The following is a 22362-nucleotide window of genomic DNA, read 5'->3' as shown; positions in this document are numbered from 1 at the left end:
CACCGGCGGGGCTCCGTGGGCATCCATCAGCAGCGGCTGGGGTGCCAGAGGGTGGCTTTTCCCCCAGCAAAGCTGTTTCTGGTGCTGCCGGGACGAGCAGGCACCGTGCCGGAGCCCCTGTCAGCCCCCCCGCTCCAGCGGGGCCGGGACCACCCGTGCCGGGCAGGGAAACCCTTTCCCAGCCCTGCAGCCCCTCCTCAGCTCGGCACCCCGTTTTCCAGCTCCTGCACCCCATCTCAGTCACTGCATCCCTTTCCCCAGTCCCAAAATACCTTCCCTCTCCTGCAACCCCCTGCCCCCAGTTCGGTACCCCCTTCTCCAACTCCTGCACCCCCTCCCCAGCTCGGTACCCCCATTTCCAGCCCAGTCTCCCCCAAGGAGAGGCAAAAGGTGCTGGGTCCGGTTCTGATTGCTGCCGAGCAGCTCCAGCTATGGAAGCAGCAGAATTCCCCCCAAAAGGAGAAGGGGCAGCAGGGAAGGGCCAGGCCGTGTCCGGGGGCTCCAGCCCTCCCGGGACCCCCTCAGGCTCCTGTTTCCTTGGTGCTGCAGCAGGAGCAATGGTTCCTTAGCATGTGGAGCCCATCAGGGAGAAGGAAATGTGGGAGCACCCGCTGTTCCCATTGGGGCTCCCGTTGCTGTTTTTCACGGGGATCTCTTGCAGTGTGAAATCCCCCAGCAGGCTGTAGAGCTGGAGCACTCATCATCCAGGGGGATGCTCATCCCACAAACCTTAACACAGGATGGAAAAGGGGGAAAACACCAGGCCCTGCAAGGCCAGCTGCCCCTCAGCCATCCACCCCACCCTGCCCTGCTCCTTCTGGAGAAGATGAATAATTACAGCAAAATAATTCCACTGTTAATTCCAAACCCCTGGGACTTCAGCCCAGGAAAAAGCTCCTGGGGAGAGCCAGCCTCCACCAGGCAAACCGTGCAGGAGATAATAAATAAAAGAGATGACTGTTTATTAAAATATTCCCTCTGTGTCCTTGCCATGGTGCCGCTCACACCATTCCCAGCGGCCCTTCCGAGTCCTCCCCGCAGCTCCCGGCGCGCGGCCGCTCCGACGCCGGCAAAGTGCTGGCCTGGCTCCATCGGCTCCCGGCTCCAAGGCCTGGCAGGGCAGCAGTGGCACGTAGGGCTCCTCCACGGGGCCAGCCAGCTGCTCCTCCACAATGTACCTGCTGTCCCACAGCTCGCTGGGATGCACATCCACAGCCACCAGCGCCGCCTCCGCGCCAGGGGAGCCGGGCTCCGACGCCTCCCCGGCGTCCAAATCCGAGTCCGCTTGCGGGAAGCCGGAATCCTGCGTGGAGTCCGGGCTCTGCTCGGGAAGGCCGGTGTTGATGTAGATGATGTCCCCGCATGCCTTGGAGCTGGGCAGGTTTTCCAGCAGCTTCTCCAGCTGGACTTTGAGCTGGGAGAAGGTGGGGCGAGTGGCAGGGTCGGCTCTCCAGCACTCAGACATTATTTCATACCTGGAAATTGGGAGAGGAGTGTGGTTAACAGAGGATCCCAGCATCCCAGAATGGTTTGGTTTGGAAGGGACCTTAAAGCTCATCCAGTCCCACCCTGCAGGCATGGGCAGGGGCACCTCCCACCACCCCAGGTAGCTCCAAGCTGTCCTTGAACACTTTCAGGGATGGAGCAGCCACAGCTTCTCTGGGCAGCCTGCACTTCTCTGCATTAGGGGAGGTATGGGGGTTAATTCCCAGTTTCCCTCCAAGCTGGGCAAGCCTTGAAATTCCCATTAAATCAAAGTGAAACCAACTCCCTCTGCTTAGGCTGTTTCCCAAGGGCATGGATTTATCAACCCAAGCTGTTGTTAGAAATGTGAGAAGTCTCTTCCAGTGCAGCCCTGGGATCTGTTCCCTGGGAACATCCCAGCTTTGTGTGTGGGATGCCCAGTCCTTCCCTTGGCAGGTGCCTGCTCCCGGGCTGGATGTCAGGGAGCCCTGGAAGCTCCCAGCATGTCCCTGCCAGCCTCTCTGCCCTCCAGCAGGCTGGATTCTTAGAGGTTCCTGCACTGCTTCCTTCAGGAACAGGCAGCGGAGAGGAGCCTTTTAGGAAATGTACCACTCTGTTTATCCAGTTGAGATTCAAAGCTCTCAGCTCTCATGGGGGGTTAAACATTCTCAGCTCTAACAGCACTGGAGAAAAACTCAGGAAAGAAGCTTGGGAGAAAGACCTTTGCTGAACTGCTCAGAAATCCAAAGGTTTGTGCATTTTCCATCTTCCCTTTCCAGGGGGACACAGATTTATAGATTTGAGGCAATGAAGGGACCTAGAGAGAGTTTTGTGGAACAAAGAGGAGCATCACCAGCCAGGACCTTTTTGGCCAAATCAAATCAAAAAATAAAGAAATAAAAATACTAAAAAGTCCAAGCACTGACTGTTCCTGGTGACCTTGCCAGCCCTACAAACCCATTACTTCCCCTGAGGATATTTGTTGAGATTTTTGCCTGCAGTTCAGCAGATGCTGGCACACGCTCTGCTCCAGGATCTGGCTTTCCTTAGGCACGTTGTGCAAACATTAAGGGGTTTGTTCCTAGGAAAATCCATTTTCCCAGCTGGCATCCCAGGACTCACAGCTCATCCAGGCAATCCTCGGGCTTCTTCAGGCGCTGCCCATGGAAGAGGTACTCGTAGATTTCGTGGTTCTGCACTCCTGGGTACGGCGTCATCCCGCGCGTGGCAATCTCCCACATGGTGACGCCAAATGCCCACTGCCGGCACAAAGGGAAAAGGCCAGGGCTGAAGGGACACTTCCAGGAGGAATGAATGGAATGAGCCTTTTCATGGGGAAAGGTCACTGCCTGGCATCCAAGGGACAACGGGCAGAGCTGTGGTGCTCCCAAAACTGGGAATGACCAGGATGGAGGTGAGGGGCCCACCCAAGGAACTGACTGCGCCAGCAGCAGAAGGGCTCCGGCAGCCTCCTGCACTTCCAGGGAATGACACCAACAGGAGCACGGCGTGGCTCAGCCCAGGGGACTGTCCCTCCAGGCACAGGGACCTACCACGTCGCTCTTGGTGGTGTAGACACGGTCAGCCAGGGACTCGAGGGCGATCCACTTGACGGGCATCTTGGCGATGCGGCCCTGCCGGTAGTAATCCCCGCTGTAGATCTTCTTGGAGAGCCCGAAGTCTGCCACGCACACCGTCATGTCATCCCGCAGCCTGGGGCAAAAAAGGGATCAGGACAGCCCCAGGGCTGAGCTCTGGGTCTCAGAACCAAGGGAACTTTTATGGAAAGGAGCAGAGTTATGCTGTAAATCCACAGGGTTCATCCCGCGGGATGGAGCAGAGGAAAACACTCACATGCAGTTTCGAGCTGCCAAGTCCCTGTGGAGGAAGTTCCGACTGCTCAGGTATTCCATGCCCAGGGCGATGTCCACCATGAACTTCACCAGGGTCTGCAGGGGTACAAACTGGGGAGGGAAGGTGGAGGTTACACAGTGTTGATCCAAAAGGCTTCCCTATCCAGTGCTGCCATCCCAATGGATGAGCCCATGGCAGCAGACGAGCTCTCATCCCTCAGACCCTGCCATTCATTGACCCATGAGCCTGCAGGAGCTGCAGTGGGGGATTCCCTTCCCACCTTGATCCCACCCCACTCCTCTGCTCCTGGTGCTCCCTACCTGGGGGGCCATTTCCAGCCGGGAGCGGAGCAGGAAGCTGTGCAGGTCTCCGTACTTCATGAACGGCAGGATCACCATGGGCTTGGGCACCTGCAGGGAGCTCAGCTCGATGCACACCCCTGGGAAACATGGACAACTCACACAGTGCCCTGGGAAAAGGGATCCAGGTCCAGCCAAATCCCATCTGGAGGGTGGGAAGGGACAGCCCATACCGAGGAGCTTGATGACATTGGGATGGTCGAAGTCCTTCATGCACGCTGCCTCACTGAGGAACTCTTCAATCTCCCTTTGGGAAAAGTTATCCACTGGGAAGCAGAGAGAAAGAAAGAGCTTTAAAACCCCAAAATAGTGCCAGGATGTCGTTCCTGAGAGAGGTACTGGGAATGCTGGTATCCAGTGGGCAGAGAGACAACTTACACTTCATGGTCTTCACAGCCACCTTCTGTGGGGGCCCTTCGGGCTGGCTGAGCCGTCCCTCCATCACGGATCCAAACTCCCCTGCACCACAGGAAAGAAGGAATCCCTTTATCCAAAGCACCGCCTTTCAGGACATCGCCAGATCCCTAAGATCTGGAATGCTCCAAGATGGAGCCAAAAGGCTCGTTCCTCATCAGTGACAGAAGGAGGACAAGCTGGGCTCACGGAAGGTTCCCTGCCTGTGGCAGGAGGTTGGAATGAGATGAGCTTTACTCACCCTCTCCCAGGACCTTTCCCAGGCTCAGGGCGTTTCTGTCCACAACAACATCCTGCAGCTTCTGCTGCAGCTCCCTGCTGACACCCAGGCTTCCCACTGCAAGAGAGGGGGACGGGAGGAGCTCAGGCACCTCCCACCTGCTGCCATTTCCCCCTCCAGCTCCTTCCAGAGGGATAAAAACGTATCCTTACGGGTCAGTTCCACAGCTCTCCGGCAGTAGGACTTCTTGGCTGTGTAGTTCACTACCAGCTCCGAGTCGTTCCTGCTGAAAGCATTCCTAAGGGAACACAAACACATCTGCTGTGGCTGCTTCACCTGGACGAAGGAATGAACATGGCAGGGGAAGGAGCCCAGGGGATGCATAGGAAAAGGGGAAATGCACATTCCATTTCCTTTTTCCTGGATCGGCACCATTGCCTGCAACGTCTGAGCAAAACAACAGCTCCACAAACACCACTGAACCATCAAGGAGTGAGTCACAGAGCTTTTGGGGAGGAAATAGGATACTCATTTCCTACTCAAGGAGCAGGAATGCTGCTGGAGCCCTGCAAAGTCCAGCTTTGGGAAACAAAACCAGGGCAGGATGCTCCAGAACTGGGAAAGCAGGGAAAGAGTGACAATAACCAGTTAGGAAAGGGATCCTTACTCGGTACCAGTTCCCAAACTGGGAGCACAGGGCAGTTAAACAGCACTTGGGAAGTCACGAGGGTGAGTGAGGAGTGTTGGGTTATTGCAGGAGAAAACAGCCCTTTGTCTGTGTTCTTAAACAATGCTGGGCCATTGAACCCGGGCGTGGGACGAGGCAGGAGGGTTTCTCTAGGACATGGGATGTGATGGAATCATGGAGTTGAAAGGAACCCACAAGGATCATCCAGTCCAGCTCCTGGCCCTGCACAGACACCCCAACAATCCCACCCAGTGCATCCCTGGGAGCATTGTCCAAATGCTCCAGGAGCTCTGGCAGCCTTGGAGCTGTGACCATTCCCTGGGGAGCCTGTTCAGTTCCTTCCGGGGGAAGGATCTTTTCCTGAAATCCAGCCTAACCTCTCCTGATACAGCTCCAGCCACTCCCTTGGGTCCGGGTCACCCTCTGGTGACCAGTGACACCCTCTGCTCTCTCATTTCCGTGACAAAACACATCCCCCACCAAGTTGCACAAGTTCACTTCCCTTTGAAAATAGGAATAGTGAGCAAAAGGTGAACTGCTGAGCTAAGGAAGGGAGGGGAAGGAAAAACCCACTTAAAAAACGGGATAAAAAATGTCATTTGTGGTAACAACATCAGTCCTGGAGACAGAATCCTCGTCCCCAAATCCAGCACGGGCTGCTGGCCCCCCATCCCTTGGGAGCCACCCTGTTTTCCATCCCCTTACCCATATTTTGTCTCCACACATCGTTTGTGGATGACCACGGACAAGCAGAGGATGACTCCGACGGCAATTGTCCCGCAGATAAATCCCAGGACTACGACAAAGGAGTCGGCATTCCCGGAGGCTGGAGTCGAAGAGGGGGCTGAGGTTATTAATCCTAAGAAAATATCCTGTTAATGGAGCCGGTGAAAGAGTCAGCCTGCAGCACCTGGGGCTCAGGGCAGGGATTCCCTGGGGTTTTCAGCAGAGCCCAAAGGGTTACATGGGAATAAGGAAAAAAGGGAATGAGGAGTGAGGCTGCCCTGCTCCCAGATCAGGATCCTTGGCTGACAGGGAAAGCATCTGAAGGAGTGATGCCAAACGGCCTCATGGAAAGCACACCCTGGGCTATTCCCAGCATCCAGCCCTGCACCTCCTTACCACTGGCAGGGATGAAGACCTCCATGGGAATGCTGAAAGGTCCCACTCCCCCCTTGGTGACAGCAGCCACACGGATGGAGAAGGTGGCGTTGGTGGCCACCACGGGCAGCACGGCCACGCTGCCGTTCAGCCGGACCTCGTCGGACACGATCTGCTGGAGAGAGGAAGGGAAGGAAATCCTGGGCTGGGGAAGGCAGGGAAACCTGGGGATTTACTGAGAACTGTCCCCTTGGCAACCTCGGGAGCTGCTTTGCTCTCCCAGCTCAGAGGAAGTGCAGCACCCCGCTATTTAGAGAGAAGAATGGCCCTGTGTGCAAGGGCCGGATGGGATCGGGAGCGGAGCTGAGCAGCGCTTCCCGTTCAATCCGAGCATTCCTGGCCCTCTCTGCTTCACAACAGCAGCAGCCAGAGCCAGAAAAGAGGCAGGGAAGGAGCTGGCAAGGAATGGAAAGGCTCTGGTGACATGGATTGTGACCCGCAGCCTTCGTTGTGGCCAGTTTGGCCACTGGAGCCCTGTGAGCACCCACAGGATCCGTGTGCTCCTGGTAGGATTGTCCAAGTGCTCTGGAAGTAGATCCTAGGCTCAAAAACCACTCCTTCTGTGGCTTTTGTGTCCAGCTAATTATAGTCCCACGTATTTTATGCATATTTATGTATTTTATGTATATTTTTATGTATATTTTTATGTATTTCCTTGACTGGTCGCATGGCTTAGTAAAAACATAGGAAAACTAAAGCTAAAAACTAGCATGGCTTAGTAAAAACATAGGAGCCTTTCCCTGCAAATTCCATCCTTCCCTGGTCATTTCCAGCTGAGAAAGTGCTGCTGCTGCTCCCTGCCGATTTCCAACTGCAAAACATCTGCCCAGCTGCAGCCAAAACATCTGGCAGGCTACTGTGCCCAGCAGTGCCTGGCTCCTTCCTGAACATTCCCACAAAAAAAAGCAGGAGCTGAGGGGGATCAGTGGACCAGGAGAGGGAATGGAGCTGAGAGGGATCACTGGGGGAGGAAATGGAGCTGAGAGGGATCAGTGGGTGAGGAAATGGAATGGAGCTAAGGGGGATCAGTGGAGGAGGAAATGGAGCTAAGGGGGATCAGTGGGTGAGGAGAGAGATGGGGAGAGGGATTCAGAGCTTCTCAGAGGAAACCAGTTTCTGTTCCCTGTCCCAAAAAAGCCACGGAAACAGATGTGAAACACCCATGCCCTGGGAATGCACGGGCACCTACTGGCAGTGACAGGAGCTGGGACCTGTTGTCACCTCTGCTCCCACATTCCTGCCTTCCTCATCCTGGTATCCACATGGGATCCTTTCCCTACCACCAGCCTGAAACTGGGATCTTTCCCTGTCCTAAAGGGCTCTGCTGTATCATCTGAGGACAAGCCCAGACTGTGAGCACAAAGCAGGGCTGACCTGCCAAATTTAATGGGATTTTATGAGTTTTGTGGTAGTTGAGGAATTTCTTCCCGTCCCAACTCAGGCAGCCTTGGCTCCAACAAGGACTGCTAGTTAAGGAGGAAAATAAACCAACTTTTGGGAATTTTCTGGTCGTTGAGAGGCCTGCAGGTGGCCCTGTGTCACCAAAATCCAGCTTCTTCCTGACTTCATCCTGCAAAAACTGGTGGTTATTTTGGGGCAGTCCAGATTTAGCCTGTGCAGGGCCACAACTCAGGGACTTTAGTTCATGGAATCAATCACACAGAATCGTTTAGGTTGGAAAAGACCTCCGAGATTATCGAGTCCAACCTTAGAAGGAGCTTTTTGAGGAGTCAGAACTCCAGTCTCGTGTCTCAGACTCATGGAAAAATTGAGAACTGGAAAAAATTTCACTCCATAAGCTGGAAAAATGGACAAAAATTAACAAACAACAACAGCAACAATAAATCTCTCAGGGCTTAAAGGGCAAGGCCTGGGTTTGGCCTTTTGCTGGAGAGAGACAGCTCCTGTCAGCACTTTTTTTCCGAGTCACAAGACCATGGTTTTGTTTCCCTGGCTTCATTCAGGCTGGATCTATACGGGGGAGCAAAAGGGGAACAGAAAGTGCAGCATCTGACAAAAAAAGGGGATGAGTCACTGTTTCCAGCTGGGCTCACTCTGCCAGCCTGGCACAGAGGAACCCAAACCACAGCTGGATCCATTCCTGCTGTTATCCACAGGCTCTGGATGGGATCTTTTGCCCAGAGCCCGGGCCAACCTTGCCCTAGCAAATTCCTGCAGCTGCTTCCCAAATCCTAGAAAAGGCAAGCAGGGTGTGCCAGGTGATTTCATACACTCACAGAGAGGCCTTTGGGCCAAAGAGTTCCTCGAGCTCTGAAATTCTGTGCTGTGGGGCTAAGGAAGGGAAAAATCCCATCTGAGTAAGAAACAGCTCAAAATCCAGGGAATGCAAGGCCAGGAGTGGTTTGAAGCCCACATGAAAGCCCAAGACAGCAAAGAAATGAACTCCAAAAGAATCTGTGGAAGCACCAAAACCCATCTGGACATCCTGCTGGGATTTTTCCAGGATTTTAGCCATTCTTCCCCATTTCCTGGTGACTCACCATGCCCTCGGAGTTGTGCCACCTGTACCAGATGAGGTAGCCCTGGAGCTCCCCATGGATCCTCTCCAGGGGTGGCTTCACCCAGTGGATCTCCAGCAAGGAGCTGGATTTGTTGAAGGACACCGTGATGTTCAGGGGTGGCGTGGTTGGAGCTGTGGGAATCAATGAGAAAGGAGCTGAGGGAAGCTGGGAGAACTGGGAGAAGGGGTGCAGAGATGTGGGAATCAATGGGAAAGGAGCTCAGGGAAGTTGGAGGAATGGGTGCAGAGATGTGGAAATCAATGGGAAAGGAGGTGAGGGAAGCTGGGAGAATGGGTGCAGGGATGTGGGAATCAATGGGAAAAGAGGTGAGGGAAGCTGGGAGAAGGGGTGCAGGGATGTGGGAATCTGATGGAAAACGAGCTGGAGCTCAACCATAAAGCCCATGAAAAAGGGGGAAGTTTCCTTTCCCACCCTGGGAGCAACCAGGACTCCGGAGGTGCCTCTCACCCAGAGGGATTGAGGCAGGGAAACCCTTCTCAGTCCTCACTCCCTGTTTCCTACCTCCCTCCGTGGTGCTGGCTGTTATCCAGGGGCTAAATGCCGACCAGCCGACCTCATTCCCGCAGGAAACACGGATGTTGTACTCTTCCATGGGCTCCAGCTGCTGGATGTGATACACGTGGGGAGGCACCGAGGTGTGGAAGGCCTGGAGGGAGACGTTGCCTCTTGGAACAACTTCCCTGACCTTTAATTGGAAAATCAGTCCACAAACAGGGATTAGTCAGCAACAACCTGCAGGGAGAGATGTTGGAAAACAGGATCCAGAGCCCTGCCTCCCATTTGAACTCTGCAGGGGAAAGCTCCTGCAGGGAAAGCTCATGGCAGGACATTCACAGGGCACAGGGAGAGGGCTCCAGCACGTGTGGAGCTGGGAACATTACAGGGATGTTGGGAAGGAGGGAGGGATGATTTGCTGTTTCTTGTGGCATGGAGCAGAATGAGCCCCGAATAAAATAACCAGGCAGCACATCCCAAGTAAACAAAATAAAGCTCCTTTTTTGTACAGCACATCATTGGAAAACAGGATTTGTCTCCACAGGATGTAACGGGACTAATCCCAATCCTTGTCACATTTAGCAGCATGGATGAATTCAACATCCCGAAAACAAGTCCTGCTTTTCACAGAAAGACAAATTTATGGACATGGAGCCCCTGTGGAGTGGCCCAAAGAGCCACTGCAGCTTTCTAGGAAACATCTCATTTTGTGGGAAGCACTTCCTGGATTGGGACAGAGGGGGGAAAGAGGGAAGAGCAAGAACAAGAACAAGGAGAACGCAGCCCATGTGCCCAGGGCTGTGCACTCCTCTGAGAAACCTCCATCTGTGATTTTGGGGTGGCAGGACACCTATCCTTGTGCTCAGTCAAAAGAGCCTCCCATGGTATCCCAGGATGGTCTCAGCATCTGTTTTACAGCCAAAATATAAAGGAACAGCCCTCATCCTCAGGTTTTCATGGAGAAATTCCCAGAAATGCTCCAAGTAGTTCTCTGGAAGACTCTGCAAGCTTGGGCTTGCTGCTGTCCTGATAACACACTTCCCAGCCAAACAGCATTCCCAAAGTCAGGATTTGGAGGGGCAGGTTTCCCTCAGCTTCCCATTCCTTACAAACAACGGGAGGGAGCTGAGGGGTTGCCTGTCTCCTGAAAAAGTCAGGGAATGCCACCTCCATCCCCAAGCTGTCACAAGGTGCTCTGAGCAAGGTGAGCAGTGACCAGAGGAACACGCACAACGCTCCAGGACCAGACATCCTGAACATCCAGCCCAATCCTCAATTGTCTGAGAATAACCCATCAAATCCATGGATTCTGGGAGGAAATCCAGGATGTTTGCAAACTGCAACAGTTGGAACTGGCAGGTGGGCCAGCTGCAGCCCTCGGGAATGAGTCACTGGCTCGGTGGGCCCAGGGACTATCCAAGGGGACAGCAGCAAAAGGGCTGAGTCACTGCTGTGTTTTTGCCAGAAACCCTCTCCTGTTTTCCACTTTCAAAGGCTATTTCCTACAGACAGACCATGAATGTTAAGTCATAGGAAATTCCTTGGCTCTCCACCCCGCTTCCCAAGCTCCGGCTGGAAGGCAGCAGCAGGACATGGTGCTAATATTAGCCCTGGTACCTTTCTTCCCCGAAATTCCTTTCACTTTTACCTGGCTTCAAAGGTCTCCTCTCTCCACGTGTTATCCCAGCTGGAGTGGAGATTTTCCAGGATAAAAATCATATCCATGAGACAGCAAGATGGGCTTGGACTGGCAAAGCCAGCCACGTGCAGCAGGTGGAAAATGCCTGCAGGCTCTACCCATGGAGGTGGTGTTCCCTGAGTTCTCCAGGAACACAGGCAATCCCTCAGCTCCTTCCCAGGAGTGGGGAGCTGAGGGAAATCTGCCCCTCCAAATCCTGACTTTGGGAATGCTGCTTGGTTGGGAAAGGTTTGACCAGGTCCATAAAACACATGACAACCTGACTGTGTTGCCCAATGGAAAGGGGTTCCAAGAGAGCTGGAGAGGGACTGGGGACAAGGGCATGGAGTGGCAGGACAAGGGAGAATGACTTCCCACTGCCAGAGGGCAGGGATTGATGGGATATTGGGAAGAAAATGTTTTCTGTGAGGCCATGGCACAAGCTACCCAGAGAGGCTGTGGCTGTCCCATCCCTGAAGTTCCCAAGGCCAGGTTGGAGCAACCTGGGATAGTGGAAGGTGTTGGAAGGGAGTTGGAACTGGATGATCTTTAAGGTCCTTCCAACCCAAACCATTCCAGGATTCCGTGAAATCTGTGCAGCTCATGCCAAACACCACCAACTTCCACCTGCCTCAGAGCATCCATGTGGGGGAGTTGCAGGGATATGGGAATTCTGGATGTTTACCTGGACACTGCAGTTGTTCAAGGCAGAGAAGGCATCAAAGCCTGGCACCCAGGATATCCTGATTCCACGGGCTGTCCTGTTGAGGACCTGCACACTGACGGGAGCTGATGGAATTCCTGCAGGGAGAAGCCAAGGGCAGTCAGTCAGCTGGAAGCCTAAACACAAACCTGGCACGGTGGCTTTTCCCTGGAGCTCCCAGGGCTCAGTGTGTGACCCCACATCCGAATTCAGCGGATGTGCCGGACCACCAGATAGGGAAGCACAAAAATGTCACTTTCAGAACTATTTTGGCCATTTCTATATTTGTGAGCACTCTGGGCAGCTTAAAGACCATGACCTATTTCAGGGAACACCCTCCTTACATTGCTGGAGTGGCTCCCATCAGGAATGTCAGCAATTTCCACTGTTTCCTATGGAAAATTCCTATGGAGCACCGCCCTGGTTATGAAGGAAGGAAAGGAGCGATGCAGCCCTTCCGAATCCTGCTTTGAAGCTGACAGTTTTGCTTTCAAATTTACATTTTGGTGCTCCCTCCCCCATCCCGGTGCTGGGATGACCAAACCACGATGACCACATTACAATCAGACCCCGCTGGATTTTAATTACAGGATTGAAGGGATCTCCCTCAGCTTGTGAAGGATGGGTGCTGGGATGTGTGGGACACAGGGGTTTAACAGGGAATGGGAGCTGACCTTTGATGTTGACCTGGCCCGGGTTGGATGCAGTCAGACCTTTGCTGTTGTGGGCCTCACAGCTGAACAGCGCCGGCTTGATGAGTCCTGCCGGGAAAACACAGCCCCGTTCCCTGGATATCCCAAAACCATCCCAACCCCACCACCAAACACTCAAGGTTTCCTTTCTTAGCCCGTTTTCACTTCCCTCTGTGACACTTTTGGGGCCAGTGCCCAGGGGTGACCCCAGGCTCCAGCTGCCCCACTCCCACAGCGGGGGCACACGCGTGCCATCCCTGCCGGACCCAGCACGGTGGGGACGGGACGTTCCTACGGAGCCCTTGCACAAGCTCCTGAGCAAGGGGTTGCTTTCCCTCCAAAAGGGGAAAGGCAGAAAGCAGAAGAGCCCCTGCCACGGCCTGGTCAGATGATTTCATGCTGGTCAAGGATTGCTCAAATCCTCCAGCTGATGGCAGGGAAGGACCGCTGGAAATACCCGAGGGCAGATTCTCCCGGCCTGGGTGAGGTGACCCCGGGCTTGGGACGCCTGTCCCATGCCAAGGTGGACGTGGGGAGTGCTGGCTCATCCCAGCAGTGCCTCAGGGAGCCAGGGCTCCTGGGCCAGGAGAAGCTCTGCTCCAATGACCCATCCTAGCGGGTGCCAGGCGGATGTGAGGACATCCAAGAGGAATGAGTCACTTCTTCCGGCTTTCACTGCCCTTTAAAGGCCACCTGCTGCTGGAAGCCAAGACCAGGCAATTATAGCCCAGCTCTTAATTAACCATCAGCCTCCTCCTCGTGAGCAAAGCAAGAAATACCCCATCTTTTGCCTCTGCAGCAAACCAGAGTGGGGGGTTATGGGACACCAAGGATTTTTCTCCCTGAGTTCCCAGCAGCTGTCATGGACACACAGCACAGGGGGGCATCCCAAACTCTTCCAGGGACACAAAGTGGGGACCAGAATTCCAGCAGCCCAGGAGAGCAGCCAGGTTCCTGTTGGCACAGCCAGAGGCTGGCAGAAAAATCTGCTGCTTGCTCAGGAAAGAGTCGGGTGAGTATCCTGCCTCTTTCAAGGAAGGGATTTCTGGTAGCAGCCAGAGGGGGTCAGATGGGGCTTCCTGCCCCAGAGGGGCCCCAGGACTGTGCATGGCACAGGAACAGCCCCTCCTGGCAGGGAGCAGCTCTGGGACAGCACAAGGCACATTCCCAGCTGTGGTGTCCCACAGCAGGGACACCCCATGGCAGGGACACTCCCAGCTCACCTGGCACAGTCAGGACCGACGGGGAGATGTGGGGTTTCTGGTTGACCCGGATGTTGTTCTGGAACCAGTAGATCTCCACAGGCTCTGGAGGCCCCACAGCATGGCACGTCAGGTTGAAGGAGCTGTTCCTGGTGACATTCAGCTGCTCGGGCTGATGGATGAAGTGTGGGAGACCTGGAGGGACACAGGGAAGCAAAGGATTCCCCATTTCTGGCTCCCAGCTCCTGGTCACTCAGCCAGGACACAACCCCACAGCTGCTCCAGCTCACCTTCCAGCAGCACCAGGATGGGATCAGACACCACCTCCACGCCGGAGATGTTGAGTTTGCAGACGTAGGAGCCGTTATCCGAGCGCTGGGCGCCGAGGATGCTGCCGGACAGGAGGGACACCACCTCAGGCCTCGTGGCTTCCCATCGTCCCTGGGAGCCAGCCCTCAGGGCACCCCTCATCCCCACCCGCTCTGAAAGGCCAGCAGCACTCACCTGAAGGTGGAGGTCATGTCCACCTTCTCCTCATCGGGGATCTCAAAGTGGCTGCTGGCGATGCGATCCAGCACGTGCAGCTCCCTCCCGTCCTTCCAGAGGGAAATTCCCGGGGCATCGGCCCGGAGCAGCTCCTGAGGCACTCGGATGGAGCAGTTGAAGGTGACGTCCTTGTGCTCGTTGATGACCACGCGTGGCACCGTGGGGTTGAACCTGAGCTGTCCAACAGAGCTGCCTGGGGGCTCCTCCGTGGTGCTCCAGAGCAGGCTCCGCTGGGAACGCCGGGAATGTGCCAACAGGTACGGCCTCACGCCTCCTTCTCCGTCAGCCTCCTCTGCAAGGGGACACTTGAGGTTTGTCACCACCACCAGCAAGTTTGGGAGACCTCACGGCAAAAGAACCCCACTGCTTCCAAGAATAATTAAAGGCAGCTCGTTTCCATTTCCTAAAATGTTGTCCCAGGATTCTGTACAGGTAGCAGCTCTAAAAAAAGTCCTTTTTAAAACAAACAGGGGCAGCCCAAGCTAAAGAAAACACTCAGCCACGTTTCTTTGGGAAGGGGAGAGGCAGGAGCTATTCCTGCTGCATTACACCCCGGGACTGGAACATAAAAGGATCCCTGGGCAGCAGGAATTTGGGACTTTACGGGACTTTACTCCAGCAAACCCCTTGCGGGGCCTCATCTGAAGCATTTTCAGCTGGGGCAGAGGAAGAGCTCCCGGCTGGAATTTTGCTGATTTTAGGCTCTGCCAGGAGCCTGTCCCTTCCCAGGACAGGGAGACTGGGACATGCTCTGAGTCAACTTTTGCTAAGTGCCTCCACTCACTGCCTTTCCCAGGAAAAGAGCTGCAGAGAGATGAAGAAATGCCTTTGGACAGCGTATAGGAGCCAGCTGCTGTTCAGTGTTGCTCTCCCAGGGTCTTCTCCCACATTTTTTTTTCCCAAGGGAAAGCTCTTTTTGAGGACTTCATACCCCCACCTCCAAGTCAGCAAATGGCACTTTCCCCCTCCCTCCCAGCACTTCCCACCCAGTCATGGCTGAGATAAAGAGCAGCTCCACTTCAAGCAATTCCCTTCCAAAAATGTGTGTATTTTTGAGATCAGATCTAGGGGATCCACCACGTGGAGGCTGGTTTTCCTGGACCACTTCTGAGCTTCCTGAGGCTTTCCCAGCCATCAGCAATCCCGTGCCGAGTGGTAAATCTCCCTTTCAGCAAGCAAAGGCATTGTGCCAGACAGGAATTTCAACTAAATTAATTCCCTTTACCAAGAAAGAAAAGCCAAACAACCACTCACAGTTTAAAAGATAAAGAAAGCACAGTTCTTATTGAACCTGAGCTCAGCTGAGTTTGTTTTTGGGCAGGTTTTAGCCCTCAAACATCAAACAACAAGTTTTTAAAGCTACGTCATCACTGTTGTGAGTAATGGGGCACGAGCCTGGTGTGTTTTTCCCAGAGCCAAGAAACACAGCCCAATTTTGAGGTTGGATATATCCCTTTGCTAAATCTCTTCCTATTTTTAACCCTCAAGAAATGCTGCTTGAGGACAGAATGCCAGCAGGGTTTTTCAGTCTAGAGGGAAGGGGGAGGCTCTCCCTGCCTCTCCCGCAGCACAATGGGTTTCCCTTTCAGAAAAAAAAAAAAAAAAACAAAAACAACAAAACAAAAAGAGCTGCAGCTTTTCCAACCTGCGTCCCTGAGCCTCCCAAAGCAACACAAACAGAGCCCATGTGACTGCTGCAAAGCTGCAGGGACAGCCATGGATGTGCAGCCACGTCTCCAGAGCTCCCAAAGGATCTGCCAAATGCAAACAAGCAGCGACCCCGAATTCCCTTCCCTCCCCTGCTCCTCCCTGAGGTCACTCAGGCTGGAGCTGCTCCCTGCCTGGCACAATCCAGGCTCCAACTGCTTTTTTCAGGCTCCATTTGAAGGGGTCTGGCTCTGGCCAGAGCAGCTCCCCCGGCACAGACCCCTGGCTGGGGAGGACATGGATTTGTGCTGTGTCCTGGGATGCTTTCTGCTTCCCTGGGCTGCTTCAAGCTTAAAGGCAAAGAGCAAGGAGGATCTCAGCCTTGTTTTCACACTAATTAAGTGGGAAGAGGTGTTTGCTGGCCGGGGAATGAAATACTTTCCTCTCTGACTCATGAGAGCACAGGAATTCCTCATCTCCAGCACCGCCTTTGGGTACCCCAGAAGTTTGGGATGGGGATATCCTCCCAGCAGTTTGGAAGGGACTCGTCCTGTGTGGCAGGACAGCTCTTCCTTGAGTCCAGAGCAGTTAGGCTGGCTCTAAAATCCCAGGCTAAAGCCAGGGAGCTGCAAGCCTGACGTGCCTCTGTGGGTGCAGGAGCAGCTCCCGTCCTAACCACAGCCAGGCCTGAGGCAAAATCTGGCGTGGAAATGAAACCACTTGCAAGGGCACTGCTGCTCTCCTGGAACACCTGGAACTGCAGCAAAACTCCAGGACCGACAGAGGCAGATCTTGCTGCACAGGTCCTGTGTGCCTTTCTCCCTGGAGGGAGAGAATTTTAGAAGGAAAATCGGGCGGAATCACGACTGAAACAAGGTCTTTTCTGCAGTCATGATGCATCCAGGTCTGCCAAAACACTGGCTGCATCCCCAGCCCTGGAATTCCCACTGCTGGGAGTAATTCACCTGCTGACAAGAGCTTCTGCTCACTGAGCAGGAGGAATGAGGAGCCCCTGCCTGTGGGGTATCCAGCCTCCCATCCCCTGGGAGCTGTGGTAGATCTGGAAGTGTCAGGTTAACGTTGCACTCAATGATCTTTTCCAAGCCAAACAATTCTATGATTGTAAGAAATTAATTTTCCCTGGGGCCACACCTGAATCCAAAGAAATCTTCCTTATTCAAACACCTTTTGTGCAAACCAGCCCAGGATTCCTGGTTCCATCCACAGAGAGTCCCCCTCACTGCAGGCTCCTGCTGTGACAATCAGGACTTTAACCCCTCCCTGCCCAAAGCAAACACTCACATTCCTTTCTTCCCTGCTAAATTCCATCAGCACAGAGACTCTTGAGACCCCCCCCAGCAGCCCTGAGGTCCCGCAGCAGCTCCCAAAGGTCGGGCAGCCCTGATCACCGGATTTTTGAAAGTCCGAAAATTATTTTATCTCCTCATTTCTTTCTGCAAATGGAGTTGAAAAGCCACCAAGCTGCCTGCACTACAAAGCACCACAAACCGTGGTGATTCCCGAGGATTTTTCTCAGCATCGCTACGTAGCTGGCTCATGACTAATGGGGCAAATCCCACACCGATCTGCCACAATTTGTGGTCCCTGCTTGTCGTGGTATCCCCGGCAAGCAGAGGCACATCAGGCAGTGAAGTACCGGGGCAGGACCACGCTGCGGAGGCAGAGCTTTGTCCTGGGACAGCCAGTGTCCCAGGACATCCAAATCACGTCCCAGAAGAGCCAGACCCTGTGCTCCAGGGCAACAAAATCCCGTGTAGCAGGATAGCCAGACCGTGGGTCCGAGGACAGACAAACCATGTGTCCCGGGACAGACAGACCGTGGGTCCGAGGACAGACAAACCATGTGTCCTGGGACAGCCAGTTCCTGCGTCCTGGCACAGCCAAACCGCGTGTCCCGGGACAGCCAGACCCTGTGTCGCAGGACAGCCACACTGCGTGTCCCGAGACAGCCAAACCCCGTGTACCCGAGCAGCCAGACCCGCTGCGGGTTGCGACGCCGCCAGAATCCCCTCGGGCCATCCCTGCGCAGCTTCTCTCCGGGACCCACCGGGCGCCCGTGCTGCCCCCGCCACAGCCCGGCCCGGAGCAGCCCCCGCGGGGGAAGCGCTCCCCGGCCAAGCTCCGCTCGCCGCCCCCGTCCCGCGGCCGTCCCCGGCTCCCTCCGTGCCCGCTGCGGACTCACCGGCCCCTCCGCGGGGCGGGCGCAGGGCCGCCAGCAGCGCCCAGAGCAGCGCCCAGCGCCCGCCGCCCATCGCCCGCCGGCACCGCCAGCGCCGCCGCCGCGCTCCGCCACCGGCACCGGCACCGGCACCGCTCCGCCACCGACACCAGCGCCGCTCCGCCGCCGGCACCGCTCCGCCGCCGGGAACAAGGCTGGCAGCGGCAGCGCTCCGCCACCGGCACCAGGCAGGACTGGCAGCGGCCCCGGGAACGGGACGCGCTCGCTCCGCCGCTCCGCCGCGCTCGGGGGCCGCCGGCGCCGCCGCTCCGCCCCGGGCCTGCCCCGGCCCGCCTCCCGGCGGGGGAGGGAGCGGGCAGCACCGGCGCTGCCGGGCCGAGAGCGCTCCCCCAGGACTGCGGGGCCAGCGCTGAGCCCTGTCCCCAAGGGCCGCACGGCTCTTACACCCCTCCGCGGTGGGGAGTCACCGTTTCCCTGCGCAGCTGGGCCAGTTCTTTCTGGACAGTCTGGACAGTCCTTTCTGTGAAGGAACTTTCCCAATGTCCAACCTAAACCTCTCCTGCCACAGCCTGAGGCAGACTCCTCTTGTCCTGTCACTTGTTACCCAGGAGCAGAGGCCGACTCTCACCCTGGCTACAACTTCCTCTGCCCCATCCCTGGCACTGTCCAAGCTGGATGAAGCTTGCAGCAACTTGGGCTAGTGGAAGGTGTCCCTGCCCATGGCAGGGAATGGGATGAGTTTTAAAGTCCTTCCAACCCAAAGCATCCCGTGATTCAGACACTTGTAGAGAGTGACAAGGTTCCCCCTGAATCTCCTTGTCTCCAAGCTAAGCCCCCATAGCTCCCTCAGCTGCTCCTGTTGCTCCAGACCCTTCCCCACCTCCATTCCCATCTCTGGACACACTCCAGCTCCTCCAAGTTTTTCTTTTCATGCAGGGCCCAAAATCACCCCCAGGATTTGAGGTGAGGCCTCACCAGTGGTCACACAGGGAGGTGGTCACTGCCCTGGTCCTGTGGCCACACCAGTGCCATTGGCCTCCTTGGGCACACCTGGGCACAGCTGGGCACACCTGGGCACAGCTGGGCACACCTGGGCACACCTGGGCACACCTGGGCTTGTGTTCAGGCACTGCACACCTCGGACCTTTCCCAGCCACTCATTCCCAGCCTGCAGTGCTCCATGGGGTTGTTGTGACCCAAGCACAGGACCAGTCACTTCACGCTACGGAATCTCCCCCCATTGCCCTCTGGCCTTCCAGCATGGGAATGCCGAGCTGAAGGCACCGCTCCTTCTCACCTGGCCCACACCAGCAGGACAAGAGGACAAAGACAAAGGAAAGGAGGGAGACCCAGGTGAAACCAACATGAGCAGTTAACACAAGGCAAACTGAACACATCTCCTGTGGCATGGGAAGGAAACAAGGGAGTTTCTGGATATTCAGACCCTGCCCCAACACTGGCCTTGCATGGGACATTTGGGACCAAGGTGTATCAAGGCCATGAGTGTTCCCCCCACCATGGGAAGGGACTGGGATTTGGGGAACCAGCATCCTGATGATGTGGCTGAAAGGCACTGGAATTTCTCTGCACTAACCTCTCTGCTCCCTGAACCTGTGACACGAGTCACTGCCTGCTGCACTTTTCCCAAAGAATAGGACCATTCCTAATCCACTTTGAAGCCTTTTCCATCTGGGAAGAAAAACCTCCTTAAGCTCAGCGAAAAAACTCCAACAAATCACTCCCAGACTTCTTTGACTTGCAAAGCTGCTTATTCACTGCACATTCCCAGGCTTTGGTGACAGGGATTGAATTTTCCTCCCAGCTTCCCACATCTTGAAGCCATCAGCAGCCAAGGAAGGGCTCATGGAGTTGGAGGCCCCGAGGAAAGGGGAGAAGGAAAATGTTCTAAAACTGCTGCAAGAAGTTAGAGCATCTTCCATGCAGATCCAGCAGCACTGCTTTTTCCTTCAGATGTTGGGCACATTCCCTGTGGATCCAGCATCCCTCAAGGAGCAGGACAAGACCAGGGACAGACATTTGTCCCATGCCTGTCATTTGTGGTCAGCCTTTGCCACATGAATGCACTTTGATCTGGCTGCTTTCCTGGCTGCTCCTGCTGGCTTTGCAATTTTTGGGAACAAAGCAATGGAAAAGCCTTTGGACTTTGTGGGCTGCAGAATGGGAATGGCCCTTGCATCAGGATACAGTCGCCCCACTAACACAGGGTGAGGAAGAGAAGCAGTTTGTGCAAAAGAGGAATTAAAGAAATAAACAAGAGCATGCAGGACCATAAAGAGGATTTCAGCAGCTCCCCAAAATCCCCTGATTTGGGTCATTTCTTTGCAGCAGGTTGGGTTCTACTCCAGCTCCAGAGGGTTTGTTGCACAACCTGACGTGAGGAAGAGGCTGGTGCACGGAGAAGGAGGAAAAATTCAGAGAGGAGAAATCAGAGGAGAAGCTCTCAGGTGAGGTTTGTGATAGGAAAGGCCTGGAAGCAGCTGGCAGGAGCCAGTCTGACCCCTTTGGCTCTTGGATACCTCACTGCCATCCTCCTGCTCCTCACGGCATATGTAATACTGGAGTGGCCTTTTTTGGAGCAGGTGACAGATTTCCAACCTCAGAGCCCAAACTCAACAGTTGCTGGGGGTATCCACACAAACCACTCATGGTTTCTGGACCCTGACTCACCAGATCTCCCCAGGAAGCATGCCGTGTTCCCGCTGCCCAGGGTTGGGAATTAGGTGGCATTTGGCCCTAAGAACACCTCCTGGGGCAGCAGGAGAGGGAAAAGGGCAACTGATGTCAAAGGAAGGAGGGACAACCTTTCCTGGACACAAAGCCTGCCTGTCTGAGCAGCAGGATCAGCCCTGAACCAGCTAAACCAGTCCCTATCCAAGGTTATCCAATCCATCACTAGCGAGCTGTCCATGTTTTCCTGCTGTGTCCTGCCCCAGAGGGAGAGATCCTTATCCTCACAGCTTCTCCTGCCTGGGTGAGGAGGTCCCAGATGATCCCTCTCCACAGGGATCCTCAGCTCTCTCTTGGCAGGATCCCAGCGATGCAGGTGCCTGAGTCTGACCCCTTTTTTGCAGTTTCACTTCAGAACACCGACTCAGTTTCCTCACCAGACTTTTGGGAGACCTCGGAGTCAACACAACCTTTGGGAAATCGGATTGTTTAGCAGAAATGGCACTGGGCAATCAGACTGGTGGGCTTTTGTCTGCTGATGTTTTTTTCCCCCTGGCTATTTCTGTGTTTTTATTTTCATTTTGCAAAATCATTCCTTTATTTCTGCTTCCTCTTTGGGCCTATTTTTATTTCAATTTGCAGGGGCTCCTGTTCATTCAAATGCCAAACTCCTTTGGCAACACGTCCTTCGCTGAGGGCAGCTGGCCCGTTTGTGCTCAGTGCTAAACCCCAGGCACAGGATGCAGCTCCCAAACAATTTGCAGGGGAAAAACTGAACATTTTGTGATGCCACTAAAATGCCATTTTCTTGCTGTGCCTGCTCTGGGCACTGGGACACGCTGCAGCTCTTACCGGGCACATCCTGTCCCTTGGCTCAGAACAATTTCTCCTGCTCTGCATTTCACTTTGCAAAAACAAAGGTTGGACATTGGCTTTTCCCATCCTGCTTCTCCTTTCTCAGAAGTGCTTCTGTCCCAGCTTAAACCAAAGAACCCCAAAATCCAGTTTCAAGTATGTTTTCGATTCATCCACAGCTTCTCCCTTCTTTGATTATTGTGAAACTCATGTCATGAAAATAAATCATTTGCCCTTTCAGTTCCCATTGAGCTACTTCATACAGGTTTTAGAGGAGGGTTAGATGGGATATTGGGAAGAAATCCTTCCCTGTGAGGGTGAGGAGGCCCTGGAACAGCTTGTCCAGAGATTCCGTGGCTGTCTCATCTCTGGAAGTGTCCAAGGCCAGGTTGAATGGGGCACAAATCCTATGAAAACAGAAAGGGTTGTAAAGCACTGCAAGAGGCTGCCAGGAAAGTGGTGGAATCATCATCCCTGGAATTGTTAAAAAAAACTGTGGATGTGGCACTTGAGGACATGGTTTAGTGGTGAACATGGTGGTGGTGATGGCGGATGGTTGATGATCTGAAAGGTCCTTCCCAACCTTAACTCCCATCCAGGAGGGAGAGGGGATGGCACAATCCCCCTCTACTCCAGACAGAACAACCCTTCCTGTGTGCCAGAAGCCAGGATTTTAGCTGGGATAAGTCAGCAGAGCCCAGACTCACACAGATTTATGCTAATCCATATCACGAGCATGTGGAATGTTGGGAACAGGGTTGTACCCACGCCCAGGGGTGGCCGCATCAGTCCCCATCAGTCCCACAAAGTAGTTTCTTAAGCACCATATCAGAGAATTCCAGAATCCCAGAATGTTTTGGGTCGTAAAGGACCTTAAAGATGGTCCAGTCTCACCCCCTGCCATGGGTAGGGACACCTTCCACTATCCCAGGGTGCTCCAAGCCCTGTCACCT

The 22362-nt window shown here is 54.6% G+C and overlaps 1 protein-coding gene across 1 annotated transcript; it reads right to left on the bottom strand.

The window, feature by feature from the left end:
* Positions 1 to 945: 945 nt before the first annotated feature.
* On the bottom strand, positions 946 to 18088 carry MERTK (MER proto-oncogene, tyrosine kinase). The gene is given in 20 exon segments (XM_036381157.2): positions 946 to 1096; positions 1099 to 1475; positions 2587 to 2723; positions 3018 to 3177; positions 3319 to 3428; positions 3639 to 3757; positions 3851 to 3943; positions 4056 to 4136; positions 4333 to 4428; positions 4524 to 4609; positions 5705 to 5858; positions 6122 to 6275; positions 8662 to 8813; positions 9205 to 9388; positions 11562 to 11677; positions 12254 to 12340; positions 13495 to 13668; positions 13764 to 13864; positions 13978 to 14311; positions 17870 to 18088. Coding segments are annotated over 20 exon segments (2880 nt in total). The 5' UTR covers positions 17940 to 18088; the 3' UTR covers positions 946 to 1001.
* Between the last annotated feature and the right edge of the window lie 4274 nt (positions 18089 to 22362).

This window comes from Molothrus ater, chromosome 3 (assembly GCF_012460135.2).
Source record: "Molothrus ater isolate BHLD 08-10-18 breed brown headed cowbird chromosome 3, BPBGC_Mater_1.1, whole genome shotgun sequence".
NCBI classification, from domain to species: Eukaryota; Metazoa; Chordata; class Aves; order Passeriformes; family Icteridae; genus Molothrus; species Molothrus ater.
The sequence above is the reverse complement of the archived record's forward strand: the minus strand, read 5'-3'. Positions and strand labels throughout refer to the sequence as shown.